The sequence below is a fragment of the Phoenix dactylifera genome, chromosome 8 (assembly GCF_051530095.1).
Source record: "Phoenix dactylifera cultivar Ajwa chromosome 8, Ajwa_hap1_PhDact_Kaust_v1.1, whole genome shotgun sequence".
Classification (NCBI taxonomy): domain Eukaryota; kingdom Viridiplantae; phylum Streptophyta; class Magnoliopsida; order Arecales; family Arecaceae; genus Phoenix; species Phoenix dactylifera.
In genome coordinates this window covers 5,666,229-5,686,965 of record NC_143197.1, presented here as the reverse complement: position 1 = coordinate 5,686,965, position 20,737 = coordinate 5,666,229, and the positions used below count along the sequence as shown (strand labels likewise).

Here is a 20,737-nt window from a genome sequence, read left to right as displayed (position 1 = left end):
TTAAGTCTACCCTAGACAATTAGCTTTAAGTCTCCGCGCGAAGACTTTGATAATACATGGATGTAAACCCAATCTTATTCAAGATTCATCATTTTAGTATCGAATTCGGTGCCATATTAATATTATATCGGTACGGTATGGTACAAGATTTTTTCAGCATACTGAGTATTGATACATTATCTATATTGAATACTGATGTTGAACCAGTAAAGTATGATAAGTTTTGTAATATATGATTCGGACTAGTATTACGAACTATGGTCTTGCTGGGCAGTGTTGGGGCCACTAGAGCCGCACAAAATATGCAAATCTTACTCGATCATGCATCAAAAACGAATCATAAAGTCCAACATGTAACACAAACACAGCCGTTGTAATTGCCCATCATGACGGTTGGCGAGAACCTAAAGCGTGTCCCTTACGGTGGCGCCCGGACGGTTCATGTGGAGCGCGAAACCGTAATTCTAGCAAAGGTTGGGGCTTATTTTCCACGCTTTCTCCCTGCCCTATATAAGAGAACCGAATACTACTGGCTTTCTTTGATTTCGCTGGAAGACGAAAAAAGTGATAGAGCCGAGTGAGAGAAAAAAGATCGAAGAAGAGAGGGGGGAGAGAGAAAGAGAGTTCGCCTCGCGGTTCCCAGATTTGAGGGCGTTTCACGTTTTTCTAGGGTTTTGGAGTGTGGGAGAGGAGAGAGATAGAGATTTGTTTCTAAAGAGATAAGGTAAGTTGGAGAGAGCTAGCGTTGCCTTTTATCTTTCTTGGAGGCAATCATGAAATCTAGCGTCTTCTTTTTCTCCTCGAGCGTTTTATAACCTTTAGCTACTAAATGTTGGTTTGTCGGCCAATTTAGTAGTTATAGTTGTTTCGCATGTAGCGAAAGCGGAAGAAAAGAAGAAATCCTAGTCGGATATGAATCTTTTCGGGAGAGCAAAAAGGTTTTAAGACGCTTTTTTGGACATTTTTCTCAATTTTTTTTTTCAATGATCAAGAGTTCTTGCTTCTTTGCTAAGATAGGAAAACTCTTCGTTCTTCTCTAGAGTTCATGAAGTGATAGATTTTCTTTTGACCTAATCTTTTTTAGCTAAATTTGCATTTCGGGTGTCTATTTTCATAGGAATTTTTCTTCTTAAGAAGTACCCTTTCGATGAATTTCTGCGATTTTTCTTAATGGATCTTCTAATTTTCTTTATTTTCCGAGGAAGAAGAATCTAATTTTCTCTCTTTCCTCTTTTGGTTTGCTGCAGCAACTGGGGCCCATTATATCTAACAGTAACTGATTTCTCTGGAGGCTCGAATTTTGGAGGAGCACCACTCTTCCTCCTCCCTTCCTCTCCCCTTCCTCTCCTTCCTTCGCGTCAATTTGCTGGTGATATGCACTAATAAACAAGGCTGGCTCTGTTTGTGCGCGGAGGATTTGTAATGTTGATTTAGGGATCTGGAAGGGAAATAATAATGCAGCGCTCTCTTTTGGAAATTATTATGGATGGCCAGAGTGGCGGAGAAAAATCAATCTTAGCATCGATGAAATTTGCTGTTCTACCAATTGCGAAGGTCTTTACCATGTGCTTTATGGGATTTCTGATGGCCTCCAAGCATGTCAATATTCTTCCTGCAAATGGCCGGAAGCTTCTTAATGGGGTAAGTCAAAGTTTGTAAGCCATCACACCACAAATTATGCTAAAAGCTTGATATGCTTTTTGTTTACTAAATTTCTATATATGAAATATATGGCACAATTGCCGCACAAATAATAATTTCTTCTTTTTTCCGTCTTTTTATCCTTTATTTACAGTTGACGTTATACAGCCTATCTGTGATAGTTCATGGACTATATAACAGCTTCCAGATTTGTTTGTTGTTTAACGAATTATAATTTTCTTTTTTAAAGTATATACTCAATTCCTGAAATTGCTCTGGAAGATTCGGATCATTGAGTGGTGGGTGGGGTCATGAGTTGTTGAATGCTTCAGGCTGCGTGGCTTATCAGTTGATAGAATCTGTTGGTTTTTCACGAGTTATAACTTCTTGATTTAGATGATCAATCCTGTAATTGTTGTTGAAGATGTAAAAAATTTAAATCAGATAATCGAGTTGTGGGTAGGGTGATGAGTTGGTGACCAAAGCTGCATGGCTTATCAGTTGGTTACAAAATTTATGATATTAAATCATTTGTTTTTATGTAGATTGTAGAAGTATGGTTGATGAGAGTATTCCTGAGTTCATGCTTTCTTTTTGGTTTTAATTATTATAATAGATACAAGCATAAATAATTAGATGAAAAATAAGAGCACAGTCTGTTAGGAAGGAAGATACTGGCAAAGGATTGGAATTATCTGGAAAGATTGCCCTTTTCAGCACCTTATTACTAATTTAAATGCAGGTGGGTTCCATATAAATAGGCTTGGTGGGTGATCTAATGTGGGTCCCATTGACACTTGGGCATATATGTCAATTGTCAACATCTCAGCTCACCTTGCTGGTTACATGAAAGTTTTGTAACATGGAAACAGAAAATTAGATTCCTGCATGGAGGTTGCACAGTTCTGCTTGGGGAAACTAGTTCTCATAAACTGAAACGGTATTCTTCATGTGCATTCTTGAAAATGGTGCCTCTGAACTCCTTGTATTTCATTTTCATTGACAACATGATTGCCTTTTTGCTTGTACGCTTAATGATAGCTATTTGTTTCCTTCTTATTTTTATAACGCTGATCCACAACATTTGTCTGATGCAAAGGACAATGTCCATCTTCTCAAATCCATCTAATAGTATTATTGGGGCTACCGGCAAAACTTTGTCTCTTTAATGTTCAACTTTTATTGAATTACCAAAATGATCATGATTATAGAAAAGGTATTGAAGTTCATACGTGAAAGATGAATAAAGGAGATGGATTGTCCAAAAGTAGCTTTTCAATTCTAACAGAAATTGATGAACGAACTACTGTAGGTATGAACTTGCTTTCTGAGCAAAGAAAAAAACTTACAAGCGGAAATGTGTTAGCCACTTGGTAGCTAATATTCCTTTGCATTTTTCACAAGATTCATGTCAAAATAATTGACTTCCAGTTCCTTATATTTGTTGCAGCTAGTCTTTTCTCTTCTTCTTCCTTGCCTGATATTCTCTCAACTTGGACGGGCAATCACTTTGCAAAAATTGGTAGAGTGGTAAGATTTCTTCATATAGCCTGTTGTTGGGATGCGAATAAGCTAGATATGCATGTGGAGTTGTTTGTTTAATTTCCATGCAACCATCATTGTTGAGTATATGAAATGCAAACTCTTCTGTTTCAGTTTTTCCGAATTTTTTCTTGTAATTACGTAGCATTTACTATGGATTTTGCTGAATGTTGACTGCCTTACCAATTAAGATGCATTTGGATCCAGTGTGAATAGTGCTTAGTAGATACCATACTTCCTGGATGATGAAAATGGTTGATATAGTCCATATTTGTAGGTACATTTACAAAATATCTATTGTCGTATATAGATTTTTTTCCCCACCTGGTACCTGATGCTTCCAAATGAACTTCTCAATATTCTTTTTTTCTAGCAATTAAGAACTTCACTCATATAGGGTTAGTGTAAAAATATTACATTTTCTTTACCTCCCTGATCCTATGTATATGCTTAGATTTATCATCTCAAAGGATTGGTTCTCATATCACTGCTTGGTTTGCTTTTTAGAGCATAAAGGTTTAAAATCTACGGTTACTCTTACACTAGTATGGAGCTCGTGCTCGCACTCGAAGAAAGACAGGAAACTAGGATAAACTGACATTGGAATGAGAATGCTCCTCTAAGGGAGACCATGCGCTCCAAGTAATTTTTATTCTATATAATTTTATGGCGTAGAAGGCTTCAGAATTATCCTGGACTCCTCCCTGTGTGATAAGGAAGTGTGATGAAGGCCTTGGGGTCAAGCACGTGCATGCTGGATTCCAAGGCTTTCCCACTATATATAGTGGATGATAAAGAACATTGGTTCATTCTCATTTTATGATATCATAGTGCACTTTTTTTCTGATTTCTTCAAAACCAATTATAAATTCCTTCCTCACTTTCCAGTTGAGGATATAAAAGATAAAGAGACTAATAACTTTGTGTGTGCAGGTGGTTTATCCCTGTTAATGTCATTTTGGGAACGATATCAGGGTCACTAGTAGGTCTTATTGTTGCATCCATTGTTCGTCCCCCATATCCATACTTCAAGTTCACCATTATACATATTGGGATTGGTAAGTTACCTTATTCTTTGTAAGATTCTGTGGTGGTAATTTACTATCTTTTCTTTTTTCTGAAATAATGTGGCTGCATACATTATTTCTGGAAGTGCTATGGTACTTGTTTATTATATACTAGTATGCTGCACTGTAATGCACATTAAGTTCATAAAATGAGAGAAAATTGCAAGTATCAGAAAATTGTGAAAATATCATATATGCATAAGAAGAGTTGTTTAGATAATAAAAAATTAAATATAAATTAAAGACAAAAATTATGTGTTAATGGTGCCATAATTAATTGAACTTTCTAGAAGAGCACAAATAAGACGTATTTAGGACAAGAGGACCTTAAAAAAAAAAGGTTGGGGGGGAGGAGAGAGAAGTAAGTTGAAGGGGGGTGGTGTTAGATACTGTGTGGGAGCCCAGGGGCTAGGGAGTGGGGCATGCAGCAGGGAAGAGGGGAGAACGGGGCAGTGGCAAGGGCAATGAGAATGGAATGACATGCAGAGGTCATATCTATGTACATATATATGCATGTATACCATTTGTATGAACTCTGTATTTCAAATTGGTTATAATTCTCTGTTTGCTTGATGACACATATGACAAATCGATGATTGTTAAGTTTCTGGTCATCGATCCTATCATGTGAGCAGTGTGTTTTCATCGTGGTTTTTGAGGTGAAGGTGTAGAATTAATCTCTTTTTCTTCACAATTTCTTGTGTCCTGGGTCATGCTACCTGCCATGATGCCTACTTTCTTGATATGGAGGAATGTAACTTGTCAGCACCAATGTTGCTTTAGTATCATCATCAAATGTTTGTCTTCAGTTCTGTTATGAGCCATAACCAGAATGTCCTACCCTTGTGTGTGTAAGACTACTTGCTATTGCGTCAATGGCATTGTTGATGTCACCACTAAGTAGCTAGTTTTCTGCAATCTTGGCTTTATATTATGGGTGAGAGGCTTGTTGCTCTGTCAATGAATACATGAAATCCCAAGCTATTGATGCCTAACATCAATTTGCTATTTTTTCTGCAATGTATAACTGGCTTGGTCTTGCATACAGGGAACATTGGAAATATACCTCTTGTTCTGATTGCAGCTCTATGCCGAGACAAATCCAACCCCTTTGGTGACTCTAGCAAATGTAGCCAAGATGGGAATGCTTACATCTCTTTTGGTCAGTGGGTAGGTTTTGGTACTTATGCTTGTTACAAGTTCCATTGTGCATATACCGCTCACATATTGTACTTTTGAACTCCTTTTACCTCCCTGCCTTGAACCTATTCGTGCTTGTTGGTGATATTCATTTCGATATGAACTGCTTTAAGGTCATCGGTGTGGTATGTTTTTGTTCCATGTCTTTGATAATTTCCGCACTTTAATTGTACCAGCATGGTGGATTTAAGACAGGCTCAAACCTCTTGAGTAATCGTTGGAAATTTCAAATTAGCTCTATAATTGTTTTAATATTTTTCTGCAAACAATTGTAAAACAGTTGTTTGTGGAAACCACTTTTATATTTATTGTCAAGATTCAATCAGTCAAGAACATGCAACATACCATTTTAAATAAAACAAACATATCACCTGTTTTGCTATAACTGATAAGATGCATTCCTCTGCATCTGTCTGATCGTGTCTATTCTAAGCATTTTCAATTCCATAGGACTATTTAATGGTAGATTATCAAACAGAAAGGGAAAATGCCATCATTTTTAATATAACTAACGCAAGCTTGTTACCGTCTTAATTTTTTTGGTTATGCAGTTATTTGGGTTGGTAAAACCTATGAATTTATTTGTGGCAGGTTGGTGCAATTGTTCTGTACACTTATGTGTTTCAGATGCTCGCACCACCACCTGGCGAAACCTTTGATGGCACAGAAGAGGAGGATCTTCCAACTAAGAACCCTGTCAACAATGGTGCACCTGAACAAGTGCCTTTGCTAACTTTTGAAGAGCCTGGAACAACAAGGTTGGAATCTTCAAAACAAGGAAAAGTAAGAAGTAAACTTTTCCATACTGCGATGTATATAATTCTCATTGTTGCTTATGGGAATGAGCACCAAAAAAAAATAAAAATTATGGCAGAGGTGTTTTCTTTTAAATTTATTTTATATGCAGGTTGTTGTGAAAAAGCGAGAACCCAAAAATTGAAACTGTACCTGCAACTGCATGGGAAAACATCATTCCTTTGTTTTATATTATTTACTAGTATCATAAATGAAAATCCTCTGTAAAATGAAGCTTTGTAAGTGCTTCATTTTATCTCACAGTTATAGTGAGGTTTGGAATAACTTTCATGCTATAGCTTAAATTTGTTCTCTCCCTCATCAAGAGACTCATGATAGAATTGTGATTGTGATTGTAGGTATTATGTTCTTACTTCTTAGTGGTCAAATTTACTAGTTATAATTTGAAGGGAATGCTCTTTACGGAATTTACTTATTTAAAAAGATTTGTTTTGGTCTGTCATAGTTCATGTTGTTCAGTTTTTTTCTAGTAAGCCTCTCATCGTATTGTATATACCTTTAACCTTCTTTTTCATTATCTCTAGGATATAGAGCTATATACACATATGTCTGTACATTATATGTATGTATGTATGTATTACTATACATAACTGTGCCTTTGTTTTGTACATAGCCGTCCCAAAAAAAAAAGGAACTCTCATAATCTAGGACCTATACAAAAAGGCTAGCCGAAAGGTATTTTTTGAGTTTCTTAGTCTTGTATAAGTACCCAAGATCTTTCTAGCGAATAGCCAATGTGGGGCTAAATACACGCTCGCACGAATGCTTACATACTTCTCCTGTGCAAGCCTTGACGCCCTTTTCAGGCTAAGGGTGCAAATCATTCAAATCTAATCACAAGCACCATGATCGGCTCGTGGTCAGCCTCAATAAGTCTATGCTGCAGTGTCCCGTAATCTATATGGACCATGGACCGGATCCACTCTGATATCATTTGTCACAACCTAGGATCTTATCCAAAAAGGCTAGCCGGAAGGTATTTTTTAGGTTCTTTAGTCCTGTATAAGTATCCAAGATCTTTCCGATGAATAATTGATGTGGGATTAAACACACGCCCACACGGATGCTCACAAGAACATTTGATGATATTAAATGAATTGACTTAATAATTGTTACCCCACTTTACTACTTGTTTCTCTTTGTTTTTTCAAAGCATTTTCAGCATTTACAAAGCCTATGTTTTAGGTTTTGCATGAAAATTCTTGTAAGCATTATTTACTGCAGACAACAATGGCCGGTCTGAGACAGGCCACTCAGCTCTCCAGTTGGCCTTGAACATTTTATTTTATTTTTGACTGATGAGTTCAGATTCCAAGACGACCTCAAAAAAATAGCTCTTAGACCAGAATTTCTTTAACCTTTGGTACAAGTAGTTGAGGCTGTGAGTCTATGACTTACTGAGCTGAAAACCTGGTAACATTATTTCAGGCAAATGACAGCTGTAAATAGCTAAATAACTAAAGTTTCAACTGCAAGAATATTACTTATTATTTTTTGATTATTTACTGTAGGACAGAGGTCATCTCAAACTCTGTGAATGTGTTACCACAGTAAGGGGCGTCTGAACAAAATTATACACGGTCTTGTCCATGATATACATACAAACTTAAAATTAGAATTAGAAAATTCATATATGGACAACACATTAGGCATGTAAACATTGTAGTGTGAAGTGTACCGTTCATGTCTTGGTATGGTTTGTAACATGATATGTCCCCGTATCTACCCGTGGTTTATCAATATGTCTTACATGGTACAGTACGGTCTTGGTGGTATGGGGAGTATCATACCACAGTATGGTCAGTTTTCAACACTTGATGTAGAATTTGCTTGTTTACTTTATTCCTTTAATACTACTGTATATCAGAATTTGCATATATGAAGCTTGCAGTGGTATTTGTGATACTAGATTTAATTGCATTATATTAAAGTGAGAAAATTTTCTTGCAAGTAATAAATTAACTGGAAGCAGAATCAGCCCCAGAATGTGGTACATGTACTTTCCTAAGATGTATGCCATGTGAGAATTGTCTGCTTGACAGTAAATTATTTTATATTTTGTGATGCTGCTAATACAAACATGGCCTTATGGTACTGAACTTATAATGTGATGTGTAAGCAGTAAGATCACAGTTATTCTGAATAGTAGTTCAGGGGCAAAGAACAGGCCCTTATTGCTTGTTATATTTTTTTGTTTGGGATTTGGATCTGAGAAACATTTTTTTCTGAAATTGTCTGTGGAGTGTGTTTTGGCTAAATGTTTACTGACATTCTTTTTGATGCAGCTAATCAGCCAATTATGGTATCTTGTCGAAAAATTGAAGTTAAAACAATTTTTTCAGCCCCCAATTATTGCTTCTGTAAGTATAGTCATTTTATATTTTTAAAAAGATATGGCATGTCCAGTACTTCACATGTTGAAACATACATGGCATTAGCTCAAATTCCTGATGCTTACATGATAATCCATTATTAATGATAAGAATAACTTTAAATCATAATGCAACAGCTTTTGTCTTTACTTGGTAATCTCAAAAAAGTTGAAACTATGCAGTCCTTATTGGAAAATGATCCTGATAGGGTCATCATCATTCTGGATGATTTAATTCCTTCATTGTTTTGCCTTTTTTTTTTTTTTCTTTTTTTGAGAAATATGGTGAGAATGTACCTCCAAGGTTTGAACCCTAGACCTCTGCCAAGTGGAGATCAATGCCAACCACTTGAGCTAAGGCTGGTTGGCTAGTTGGTGTTCTTTTCAAGCTGGTATATGTTCTGCATTATAAGTATGATGTGGAGATGCCGGACATTTTGCAGTTATCAATTGGCAGGATTCTTATGATAGCTCCTTACCTAAAATGTCTCTTAATTCTTTGGACTTATTGCTTGCTTTCTGATTGAAAATTAAGTTGAAGGAACTTTGCCAGAATTGCTAGTTTTATGTCTTCTGTTGTTATTGCAATTAACTTTTGTGTACATGCTTACAACAGATACTGGCAATCAGTATTGGTACAGTACCATTTTTGAAGCACTTCATCCTCAAGGATGATGCTCCACTCTTCTTCTTCACTGACAGCTGCCTCATTCTTGGGTATTCTACACCACCCTTCATTTTACTTGTCTTTCTTTTTTAAATAAGATCATCCAACCTGTTCAGTTAGTGTATAATCGCTCATGAATTATTCTTCTTAAATGCTTTAAAAACTCCATTAATTCTGATTGGTATAATGAACAGCGATGATTATTTTTTTTTACTTGGGAAAAGTGCCATTATCATTGTTCACAAAACATTAAACTTACTCCTCTTGGATGAACAGTAGGGGTTCCTTTTAAAAAGCAGATGTATTTCTCAGCCCTCCGCGAGTCCTCTCGCATCTTGGAAGAAGAGAACAATGTAAGGTTGGATGCTGTCAACTTGTCGAAGTTTGTTCAGTGATAAAGGAGACAGGCTTATCTATAATTATATTGTCCTTATTAGTGATTAAGTTGAAAAAGACAAGTCTCATATAAATGACCAAATACGCATTAAATATATCCATATTTATGTACATATATGTCTGTACATGCCCTGTTTTGACGGGGAAAATATTTCAAGGATGTTGTTATGTATGTATGCATGTATGTACAATTGTCCATGCTAGTCTGTTGCAACACTCGCGCCTTTCAATGAAGCACAGTGCTGGAAACGTGTGGAATTGATGGCTAGTGCCTTTAGTGAAAGATTCATGTTGGACTGGATCTTTTTACTGCTAGACTAAATTTCAGCCACTTCTTGGGATGTATGCATTTACTTGCCCAAGCTTATAGATATCTTGTTTTGGTGTTTGGGGCAGCACCTGGTGAAGTGATAATGGAAACTAAAATTTTTTCTTGGTTTTTTTATTGCTTGGTGGAATATATTGGTAGGTTGATCAATAAAGAATGTTGTAAGGTAGGTAACTTGGTGTACATTTTCAAATAAGCAAGACAATGCATGCAATGCAGTAAGACAGGAAACATGAAAACAGGAAATTTTGTCAAAGGTTTTGTCTTGCATTTGAATATATCGTGTTTTTAGCACTTTTTCAGTCTTCCATTTTAGATTCAATGTTTTATATTTGTTTCACTATCATCCATTGAATTGTAAACAAATAATCTATCATCAGTAGTTGCTTTCCTTGCATTTTTTTTTAAAATTTTATTTTTGGAGAATGTAATTGTAAAATTCAAGAAACTGTTACCCACTTGCTCGAATAAATTATGAATGCTTGTCTCATGGTTAATGAAATGTGATGTCCTTTGCTGCATATTATCTGTACCAAGCATGTTTTTGTGTTGTTGTTGTTGTTGGTGTTGGTGTTTTGGTGTATCCTTTGCTTTTTTTTTAATTGTTTTTTCTTTTTGGTGGGTGGGTTGGGGGGGTGCGTTGTGATACTTTCTTTTGTTGTTTAGTGCCTTGAAATTTCTCAGTTTCTTTCTATTCACTGAACTTTACAATTAATGCCTCTTGTCAGGGAAGCCATGATTCCATGTATTTTGCTCGCTTTGGGTGGTAATCTTGTTGATGGTAAGTCTTCTATTACACTCTCTGTAGTAATTCTTATTCCTCTTGAATCTTGCTTCTATCCAGTAGTTATGTTCAGATTGCTCAGCATCATAATATTTGGGGTCTGACACATAAATTAGTCCATTCAATCCCCTGCTGGTCTTTTATGCATGCAAGCCTAACAGCATTATTATGAGTGAGTGCAAAAATATGGCCTAGATGTTTGATGATGCAATGATGTTTATCATATTATGTATGAGGAAAAGGAAACTTTATCAATGTATTATATATGTACCTTTATAATGACAGGAAATATAGACTTGGAGCAATATGCCATTTAAAGAATTGTGCTAAAATGTTCAGAAGGCTAATTACATGTGCTATGATAATATGGAATGCAGTTTTATTTAAAAAGGTTTTTTTGCGTTGATATTCTCCTAAATATTGAAATTTGCATGAATACCCTCCTAAAATTGATATTTGCATGTATACCCTTATAAAATACTTGTTTTGCTCGTATACCCTTTATTTTTCTTTTTTCTTACGGAGGTGCCCACACCATCTAATGACTAATGCTGTCAAAAAATTAGCGATTTAAAATTAAAAATGACTGAAATATCCTTAATGGGTAGATATGCAAAAGAAAACATTTATAAGGGTATATATGCAAATAATACTTTGCGAGAGTATTCATGTAGTTTCACATATTTAGGAGGGTTTACGTGCAAAAAAATTAATTTTATTTTTTCTATTTCAACTTGTTTTAACACTCGGATTTGTTTAGTGCCTGCTCCCTAATATTTTCCTTAAAAAGATTGCTTAAAAAAATTGATTCGACAATTAGATAACAAAAAGAGTCATAGAAGTTCTTTCACTAATTATAGGATTAATCTACTTTATTCTTCTTCATTTATAACAACCTCTATATCTTATTCCATCGAAACATAGGTTATAATATTTATTGTTATAGATGCATATATGAGGGCATACATTAGAATATAGAAAAGGATTAGAGTCTCTTAAAGGCACACGATAAATTACAATGATCAAGCTTTCTTGCTATTGCTATACTCATGGGTGGAAGAACATCAATCATCCCTAAGCAAAATCATTGAAGGACTTCGAACTCTTCATACTTATTAACAACCTCTATGGCCATGTGAATATATTTAACATTTGTTTTGTCTGCTTATCTATATTAAATATTATTTCCCTTTAATGTATACCTGCTTTTCCAGATTTTCAAGTGTTTGTTTCATATCATACTTTCTTGTTATCTTCCAGATCTGCATTTATTCATCTCTCTGCTTTTTCCCATTATAATACACTATGTTAATGCACCTATGACGTACCAAGGACTTTCTTAAAATTTGCTTGATTATTTCGAAAAACTTTTGCTTCCACCCTGTATGTTTATATAATATTCTAAGATAATTTTCATATATACAAGTGTTATGGGGCAGCAAAATTTTACTTATGCTGTGATGTAAACAAAATCCTTTATTTCCTGAGGAGCCCTGCTACCGTAACTGAATGTATGAGATGCCTACCCTAATAGGAAGTATGAGATAATGATAAATTTTAAGCTTAGCAATTGCTTTGTCTGCTTATCTATATTAAATATTATTTCCCTTTAATGTATACCTGCTTTTCCAGATTTTCAAGCGTTTGTTTCATATCATACTTTCCTGTTATCTTCCAGTTCTGCATTTATTCATCTCTCTGTTTTTTCCCATTATAATACACTATATTAATGCACCTATGACGTACCAAGGGCTTTCTTAAAATTTGCTTGATTATTTCGAAAAACTTTTGCTTCCACCCTGTATGTTTATATAATATTCCAAGATAATTTTCATATATACAAGTGGAATTATCGAGCAGCAAAATTGTACTCATGCTGTGATGTAAACAAAATCCTTTATTTCCAGAGGAGCCCTGCTATTGTAACTGATTGTATGAGATGCCTACCTTAATGGGAAGTATGAGATGATGATAAATTTTAAGCTGTGATGGCAATGGTTGCCAGTGTTTGGAAAAACCCAGCCTACTTACATGGGAGGCAGTGTCAAAGAAGGTTGATAACAAGGTTACAGGATTTACTCACCAAGAGCTAAACTTATATTACTCACTGATAAAATTTTGTAGTTTATACCTTGTGTACCCTCTGGACAGCAGTGTCTATGTGCTGAATTAGGTAGATGATACCTTGTCTACTATCTGGACAGCAGTGCCCAGTATGCTGAACATGACAACTTTTCATAAACAGATTGTACTTCTGTTGCATATGAAACTTGTGCGCTTAATCTCACAATGAAAAGGCATATTATTTACTATGTTTTCTTATTTTTGGTTGCCTTCCAGGTCCAGGTGCAGGGAGTGAAAAGCTTGGATTTCGAACAACTGCTGCCATCATATTTGGTCGGCTGGTCTTGGTTCCTCCAGCAGGGCTTGGCATTGTCACTATGGCTGACAAGCTTGGCTTCATCCCCAAGGGCGACAAGTTGTTCAAATTTATTCTTCTACTGCAGCATTCAATGCCTACTTCTGTGCTATCTGGTATTATCCCGTCCTATAAAGCTTTACTATTTGATGACCAGAATATTATTTTGCTGTTCTGTATGGACAAAACCAATCATACTGTAGCAAAACTTTGTAAACTCCTTTTCCTGTACATGAAGCCAATAATGGAGGTAAAAGATGTTTACTAGTCCAAAGGGCCTTAGTTTTTTGAAACGCTTTAGCCTATCAGAATCTACCATATAATTTGCTCGTAGGACCATTGATTGTTTGGTTACTAGGAGTAAAGACATGCCTTAGTATATCATCTTATTAACATGCTAAATCTTTTTTCAGTACTTAGACTGTTAATGTAAATAATATTAGAAGTCAGTTGAACAAATCGTGTAATTCTGTTGGTTACAGGTGCAGTGGCCAATTTACGAGGCTGCGGGAAGGAATCAGCTGCTGTTCTATTTTGGGTTCACATTTTTGCTGTTTTCTCCATGGCTGGATGGATTGTTCTTTATCTAGTCATACTTTTTTAAAAGCCCTAGTCCCTCATTGTCATGGCACTGCTCAAATCCTTTCCTTTTCTCCCAGTGTTTTGGGAAAAGTGGATGTGATTACAAATACATCATTGTTTACTTGCACAATTGATGCATTTTGGGGAATAGAAGGGCTCCTAATTTTCTCCATGTCTCTCAGAATTGATTTGTTGTACAAATATTTATTCGGACAGAGTGGAATCTGTATCGACAATTAGACAGAGCCTGGCAAAGGCTGGTGATCGTCTGATAGGTGGTATCATTTTGCTACAATAATTGCAATGCATGTGACCTAGGTGTTTCTCTCGGGGTCAGTAAAATATCAAGTTACAGTACATCATAGATGCAAGAAAGTTGTTGCTACGGCTATCTGGTTGTGTCCCGTGGAGAGGCACCTGTCCATTGGAGGACCCAGCTCAGATCGATGTTCGTGCTGACATTGCTGGTAGAGCAACTGATAAAGTTCATGGTCTGTGGAACGGAAGAGGCCGCTGGTTTGAGTTACAGCAGCTATGCAATAAAAGGTATTTCTGTTGGCATATGAGTTCAATATGTAATAGAAAACAAAGCAATTTAGACAATAATAATTTGTTTGGGAAGTATGTTATAAAATCTTAGTTATGTTTTAATGATGTTGTCTCCACTGGAGCTCTTCTGATCCATGTCCAGTCTTGTGCGTCCATTTTTTTTTGATATATGCTCATCAAAATCAAAAATTTTAAGTGCCTTCTATTTCATTATAGCGTATCTTTTCAATTATTAAGTACTTCTTGCACACAAAAACAGTAGTTAAAATATTTAAAATGTATATTAATCAATGGAATCTCGACCAAATGTACCTTTATATCTTGGACTAATGTTTTGTATGCAAGCGCGTGGTTTTCATGCCTGTATGAAGTTTTTTTTTTTTTAATGTTCCAATTAGGTGGGCAACTGGTATGAGAAATGAACTTAGCATAAAAAATTATCTAATTATTCATTTTGCAGAATGATATGTGTTAATTTTTTTTTTCCATAATGATACATATTAGGGATCAGCATATGATTCTGCTCCTTAAAATCGAAGAAGAAAATCATCAAGAGACTTCTTTATATGTCTCTAAAACAAAGAAAAGTGTATGATGAAAAATTGTGTTTGCAAAAACTAAATCCATCAATCGTATTGTTATTTCCGGGAGTTTAGGAGGAGGGCATAATTATTTACAGTGGTAGTTTTACAAATGAATGTATATACAAAAAATAAAAAAGAAAAAAAAAGAAAAACGAAAAGAGGGAAGATGGAAAAAAAGAAAAAGAAAATAAAAAAGAAAAGGAAATATAAGGAGGACATCAAGACGTGTTTTATGTTTGAAGGCGGAATTGGACGGCAGAACATCCGGCTCCAACGAAAAATCGGGATATCTTCTTGGACGGGATCGCACGCGACCGGCGAGTCCTAACCAGCGGTCGCCGCTGCATTTAAATGCCTGCATCGATATAGAAAGGTATAAAAGAAATCAACCTCGCTCGGAATCCAGTCTCCTTTACGAGCTAGATTTCTTTTCTTCTCTCCTCCTTTCTCCTCGGCTCTTGTGTTCGGCTCAGCCCCCCAGGAACGACGGTTTCGTCCATATCTCTTCGAGCCTGGTTCACCGAAGGTTCCGGCCTCCTCAGCGATCGTCTCGGGGGGAACCTAGCCCTGTCCGATTTCGCCGTTCTTGATCGCTCCGGGGAGATGAGACCGGCGACCATGGGAGCCATCTCGAGGTGCCTCGGGGCTTGCCGGCTGCTCCAATGCGGAGGGCAGCTGACCGGCGGCTGCCCCAGCATCTCCCAGAATCTTGGCCCGTTTGTCTGCCGGTTTGATCGCTATCTGATCTCTAGTCACGCTCTTAGTGCGAAGGGAAGCAAGGATTTTCGAGACGATCGAGTTGGAGTCTTGAAGAGCCTGAGTGCTCTTCTTGCGGGTGAAACTCCGTCCTCCGGTCGCAGTCGGATGGATGTGATCAGAAAGAGCAGCTCTTTTGGACGCCTGAGTTGTTTTCTATTGGATTCTTCGCCGCCAATTGGGAATAGACTTTCAAGAGACTTGAAATACTTTAATTCTTTCTCCCGCCTCTTTTATATAATGTGGAGAAGCAGATTCTTAACTGCTCAGAGGTTTTGATCTTGAAAGATTTCCTTGTCGTAATACTTCACGTGTTACATTTTTATAGCATTTCCTTTGTAAATGATTATCTTTGGATGGCAAGAGTTTTTCTAATATGTTACTCCATTTTTTTAGTAATAACTCTTACGTCGACTTGATGCCGTCTAAAATTTGGGTAAAAAACAAGAAAATGTTCTCCTTTCTTGCTTTTTTTTTTCTTCTACTTTCGGCTAAGAAATGCTACTTGATTCAGATTAGATCCAAAGACTGATTTTGTTGATGTTAACATCCCGTTCTTGCCTAACAGGGATATTTGCAAAGTGGGCATGCATTGTTCTCAACATCTGCTAGCGAGATGGCAGCAAGAGTGCCAGTCGGTGGAGCTGGGAATAAGATACAGAATGATGTATCCAAAAAAGAATCTGCGGACAAGCAAATAACAGACGCGAAAATCCTTCATACTCCTGCCAAGTACTTGTGGTTGAAAGACAATCTTGAGTTTCGGTTCAGGGTGTTGATGGCACTGGGACTTCTGGTTGGGGCGAAGGTGAGGATAAAGTTAATCTGTGTTTTATCATTCCCTTTTTTTTGTCAGTTTTTCAATGCTGGAGTTACTAACAAGTACTTCATATGGAAGTTCTATTACACAGGGCTTTTTAGGGGTCTTGCTAACATGTGTCTAATGTTTCTTCCAATCTCTGTTAGTGAATAATTAATAATCCACTGCAATCACTTAATTCTATTGTCATGGTTCGCTTATTCTCATTTTGCTCTGCTGTCGTCATGTTCAAAGAATTAGGGTTTAGTAGCTTAAGCCTATGCTTGTCCGTATATTCCATGATTCCTACATTTGAATGTTTAGCATACTCTCCTCTCTCTCTCTCTCTCGCTCTCTCTCTCTCTTAATTTTTATCTATTACTTTGTATAAGAGTTGCATTATGTAATTTATCTGTCAATATTCTTCTTAAGCCCATTAATGCATTTTGTCACTCTATACATTCATTATTTGCGTTGCGATTTCATGATTTAGTAGTAATCACCATGCATGCCTTCATCACCAACTTCAATAGTGGTAGAGCATTCCAACTTCCTCTTTTTGATCACCCTTAACATCATCCATGTCTAATTTTTCTGAACTGTGGCTACCTGGAGTTAGCTGTTCCATTAAAGTCCAAAACCATAAGGTTCATTTGTTTGTCATGGTTATCTACTGATGTGGATGATTCAAGTTTTCTTGACCTTGTCAGTCTGCTCTCTCTGTCTCTCTCTTTCTCTCTAATTTTTAAAAACCTCCTTGGCTGGTGTTTCCTAGCCCCTATATGCCTGAAGGCTTGGTTTATTTTCTTCTAAAATGTCGAACTACATTCTTCCGAAAGTTGCGTACCTTCTCTTTTTTCCCCTCTCTCCTATCTAGGACCAAAATCTAGAGATATTATATTCTGTCCATTCATAATTCCAATTGAAGAATTACATTTTCCCATTTGAGATGTCCACTTTATGACTACATACATAATTTAAATCTTACAAATTTCTAATTATAATACATGTTATAAATGTATTTATCATATGGAGTTTCAATTTAAGCGGCACATCGTGTATTTTACATCAAAAGGATTTGGTCTTAGATCTTAGGAGCAAGATTCTAAACTGTGTTTTAATCTAAAGAAGTATATGTTGTCTTATAGCATCATTTAACCATGGAAACATTTTCTATTAAGTTAGTTTCTAAATATTAATCACGGACTGGTTATTTGTGCAATAGTCATGGTCCTGAAATTGAATTTATTTTCTTGTAATTTATCTGACCTTTTGACCTGAAATCAAAATTAGGTTATAAATGTTCAAGTGCCATTCTTATTCAAGCTTGCTGTGGATTGGCTTTCAGCAATAACTGGCTTTGAAAATGCAATGGCATCCTTTACCGATACTAATTCCACTCTTTTGGCTCTTTTCGTGAGCCCGGCTGCTGCTCTAATTGGATATGGAATAGCACGAACTGGGGCATCAGCTTGCAGTGATGATTTATGTGATATGATCATTAATATTTGTTAACCCTTCTATTTCCATTCTTTCATACTGTATTCATGTTGTCGATATCTTTTTTTTTTTTTTGAATTTAGAATGCATAAAACAACCTATATGCGGTCATTTCTCTTTTGACAAAATTGCAAAATGCCGTATCTTCCAAGGTAACCCTGAAAGGTATTCAGACTCTTTCTAGACAGGTAAATATTTTTTTCATTTTTATTATCCTTGCGTTCTAGTGACATGTACCGTGTTTCTTTTCCCCTTGACTGGTGTTATTTGAATCAATGATGTTATTTCAACTTTTTTTTACTTGATTTTACCTAAGCATTAAAATTTATTGCTACAGGTTTTTTTTTAACAATTTCATGAATTTTCCTTCTCGTTTAAGATTAGGTTTCCATGCAAGCGAAATGAAAGTTTGATGTTGCAGAAAACAACATCCTCATGTCTCATAGTTATTTTCACAGTTCAGTAATGTCAAGATGTCTACCAATTTGTTCTAAGTGAATAAAAACATGCTGGCTTATTAAGCTTATCTATCTACCTCAATGGTGCCCTTTCCATTGTTTCCATGATTTGAAACTCTGAGGAGATTGCCTCTCCAGTTTCTTTGATAGTCTTCTCTATAACAATTCATTTCAATGCATTAAGGTGATTAGGAGGTGAGGTCCGCAATTTTGGTATTGGGTATTGTATCAGTTCTGTATGGTATGGTACATTTGGATACCGAAATAGCTCTCTAACCATTTTTTTATTTTTTATTTCGGTACGCCTCAGTAAGAATTCATGAGAAAATTTTATGACAAAGAGAAGCTTCTTTTACCATTTTTTTCTGGCTCTTTTAATATCATATGTGCAATAGACATGCTCATGCTTGTTTGCAGGTATTTAATTTTTTTCCGCTACTGAATTCACTTCATATTATTTAGCGAATCTGGAATTTAAAATTGTGTCCCATTTAGATGTTTGGACTATATTTTTTTCGAATTTTCAACTTTGATTATCAAGATTCTTGACTTTTACTTGGACCTTTCTTGTTCATCTCTTCATGATCTGTTTAACAGGATCAAGAAAATGATATTTTGTACATGATGGAGTCAGTTATATGAAGAATAAGTTGTAGATCTAGTAGATGAGTGGGTCAAATATATTTGCACCCTTTTTAATTTAACTTCTGGTGTTCCACTTTTGTTTGGAATTTTCAGATTATTGTTTTAGAGAATGGAAAGGTAGTGGAACAGGGTCCCCATGAAGCTCTATCGTCAAGGGCAGCAAGATATGCACAGTTATGGGCCCAGCAGAACAACAATGATGTCGTAGATGCTGCTGTCAAAGCAGAAGCTTGAAACTCCCTACACTTGCCAAATATACATGAGGAATTCTACTCCGTAGGATCAGATAAGCATTTTTTTAATAATTTTATATGCATACAAAATTATATGAGCGAGTTTTAATTCATTTATGCAACATAAGCCAATGTGCATCGTGGCATTCTTCACAGATCATTGTAGTCGGTGCTGTCTGAATGCAGCTATAAACATTTTACAAAATTATATGAGCCGAGCTTTAATTCATTTATGTAACATAATCCAATGTGCATTGCGACATTCTTCACAGATCATTGTAATTGGTGGAGTCTGAATGCAGCTATAAATATTTGCTTTTGCAAAGCAATGAATCAAAGATGATGATGTATGGTTACTTTTTCTTTATAATCGTTATATTATTATCAAGATACTTTCAGCTCATGTTTCAGCAGTTGCATCTGATATTCCTGTGCTCAATGAATTTCTTCACCGTTTGCTTGGGGCTATCAGCAATATTTTCAGCAACTATCAAATCCTCTTAAACCAAACCTCCCCATAGCAGCCATAACCTGGTGCCAGGGTTTCATTAATTCAGCAAAAGACCCATGGATGTGCATAAGGCATGGATGAATATTCAGGAACCATTTGCATGCCATCTCCCCGTATGACGAAAGTTTTTGCGACTTAATAGAGACTTACTAAACGCTGCGGTCTTCTGTGTTTAGCTGTGATCATTTTTTTTTGTTTATTTTGAAAAATATAGATTTTTAAGGAAACATATAGCATTGAGATTCTTAAAAAAGGAAAAAATTATTGCCTGCATTGCGTGCAACTAGTACATGCCAGCAATCACTGGGACGTATTGTTGTGGGCCAATCACTGAGACAACCGCAAGATGAATAGAACCCAAGCTAAACAAATAACGTTTTCAAACCCTGGAATATACAACCAATACATGGCAGACACTTGAGCTCTCCTTAAATAGATATACATAGATTTTTGGAGAAATAGTTAAAGAATTTATGTTACATGCATCACGATAACCATTAAGATCCCTCATCTCCAGCACTTATCCTAAACCTCACAAATATGCAAGCAACGTTTTAATAACTCCAGCCATTTTGAACTTCCAGAACTGTGAAAAGTCTTCATGAGCTTATAAGCCCATTTAGGCTATGAATTTCATCTCTATCACCATTATGCCTGAACAGATGATAAGACAATGAACAAATAGAAATAAAAAGTACAGCTAATTTCTTCTCACCGCTGCTAGTTATAACCACATTCTTTGCATAGCATCCAGTAGGACAGAGATGTCTTGAGCAATACTAGTGCAACATGGATCTCACATAATAAAGTTACAAAAGTCGATAGAGATTTATGCCAAGCCTTCCTGGATCAGGTACAGGCTGCAGGCAACCAGGCCACTAGAAAGGAT

At 36.1% G+C, this 20,737-nt stretch overlaps 2 protein-coding genes across 5 annotated transcripts; both read left to right on the top strand.

The window, feature by feature from the left end:
- Nucleotides 1-540: 540 nt before the first annotated feature.
- On the top strand, nt 541-14,464 carry LOC103702170 (protein PIN-LIKES 6-like). 2 transcript variants are annotated; one of them, XM_017841599.5, is made up of 11 exons: nt 541-724; nt 1,248-1,641; nt 3,092-3,171; nt 4,117-4,241; nt 5,299-5,420; nt 6,042-6,233; nt 8,552-8,626; nt 9,254-9,354; nt 10,757-10,809; nt 13,153-13,347; nt 13,714-14,464. In XM_017841599.5, the coding sequence occupies exons 2-11, from the start codon at nt 1,456-1,458 to the stop codon at nt 13,833-13,835; spliced, it is 1,251 nt and encodes a 416-aa protein (XP_017697088.4). In that variant the 5' UTR covers nt 541-724; nt 1,248-1,455; the 3' UTR covers nt 13,836-14,464. The 2 variants fall into 2 exon arrangements, with proteins under 2 accessions (XP_017697088.4, XP_038980394.3); XM_039124466.3 differs by having other exon boundaries at nt 542-938.
- On the top strand, nt 14,220-19,577 carry LOC148702626 (uncharacterized). Of its 3 annotated transcripts, none has more exons than XM_088702526.2 (3): nt 14,220-14,359; nt 16,271-16,510; nt 19,198-19,577. In XM_088702526.2, exons 2-3 carry the CDS (start codon nt 16,319-16,321, stop codon nt 19,336-19,338), a joined length of 333 nt encoding a protein of 110 aa, XP_088558652.2. In that variant the 5' UTR covers nt 14,220-14,359; nt 16,271-16,318; the 3' UTR covers nt 19,339-19,577. The 3 variants fall into 3 exon arrangements, with proteins under 3 accessions (XP_088558652.2, XP_089780841.1, XP_089780842.1); XM_089924715.1 differs by lacking the exon at nt 14,220-14,359 and adding an exon at nt 15,181-15,319; XM_089924716.1 differs by lacking the exon at nt 14,220-14,359 and adding an exon at nt 15,835-15,974.
- The last annotated feature ends 1,160 nt before the right edge of the window (nt 19,578-20,737 follow it).

Excerpts from the sequence above, each read along its gene's own strand:
- LOC148702626 (XM_088702526.2), top strand. The coding sequence starts at position 16,319 with ATGGCAGCAAGAGTGCCAGTCGGTGGAGCTGGGAATAAGATACAGAAT. Across the intron at positions 16,511-19,197 it reads GACTTCTGGTTGGGGCGAAG|ATTATTGTTTTAGAGAATGG; the intron begins GTGAGGATAAAG and ends TGGAATTTTCAG.
- LOC103702170 (XM_017841599.5), top strand. The coding sequence starts at position 1,456 with ATGCAGCGCTCTCTTTTGGAAATTATTATGGATGGCCAGAGTGGCGGA. Across the intron at positions 10,810-13,152 it reads GGGTGGTAATCTTGTTGATG|GTCCAGGTGCAGGGAGTGAA; the intron begins GTAAGTCTTCTA and ends GTTGCCTTCCAG. Across the intron at positions 13,348-13,713 it reads GCCTACTTCTGTGCTATCTG|GTGCAGTGGCCAATTTACGA; the intron begins GTATTATCCCGT and ends TGTTGGTTACAG.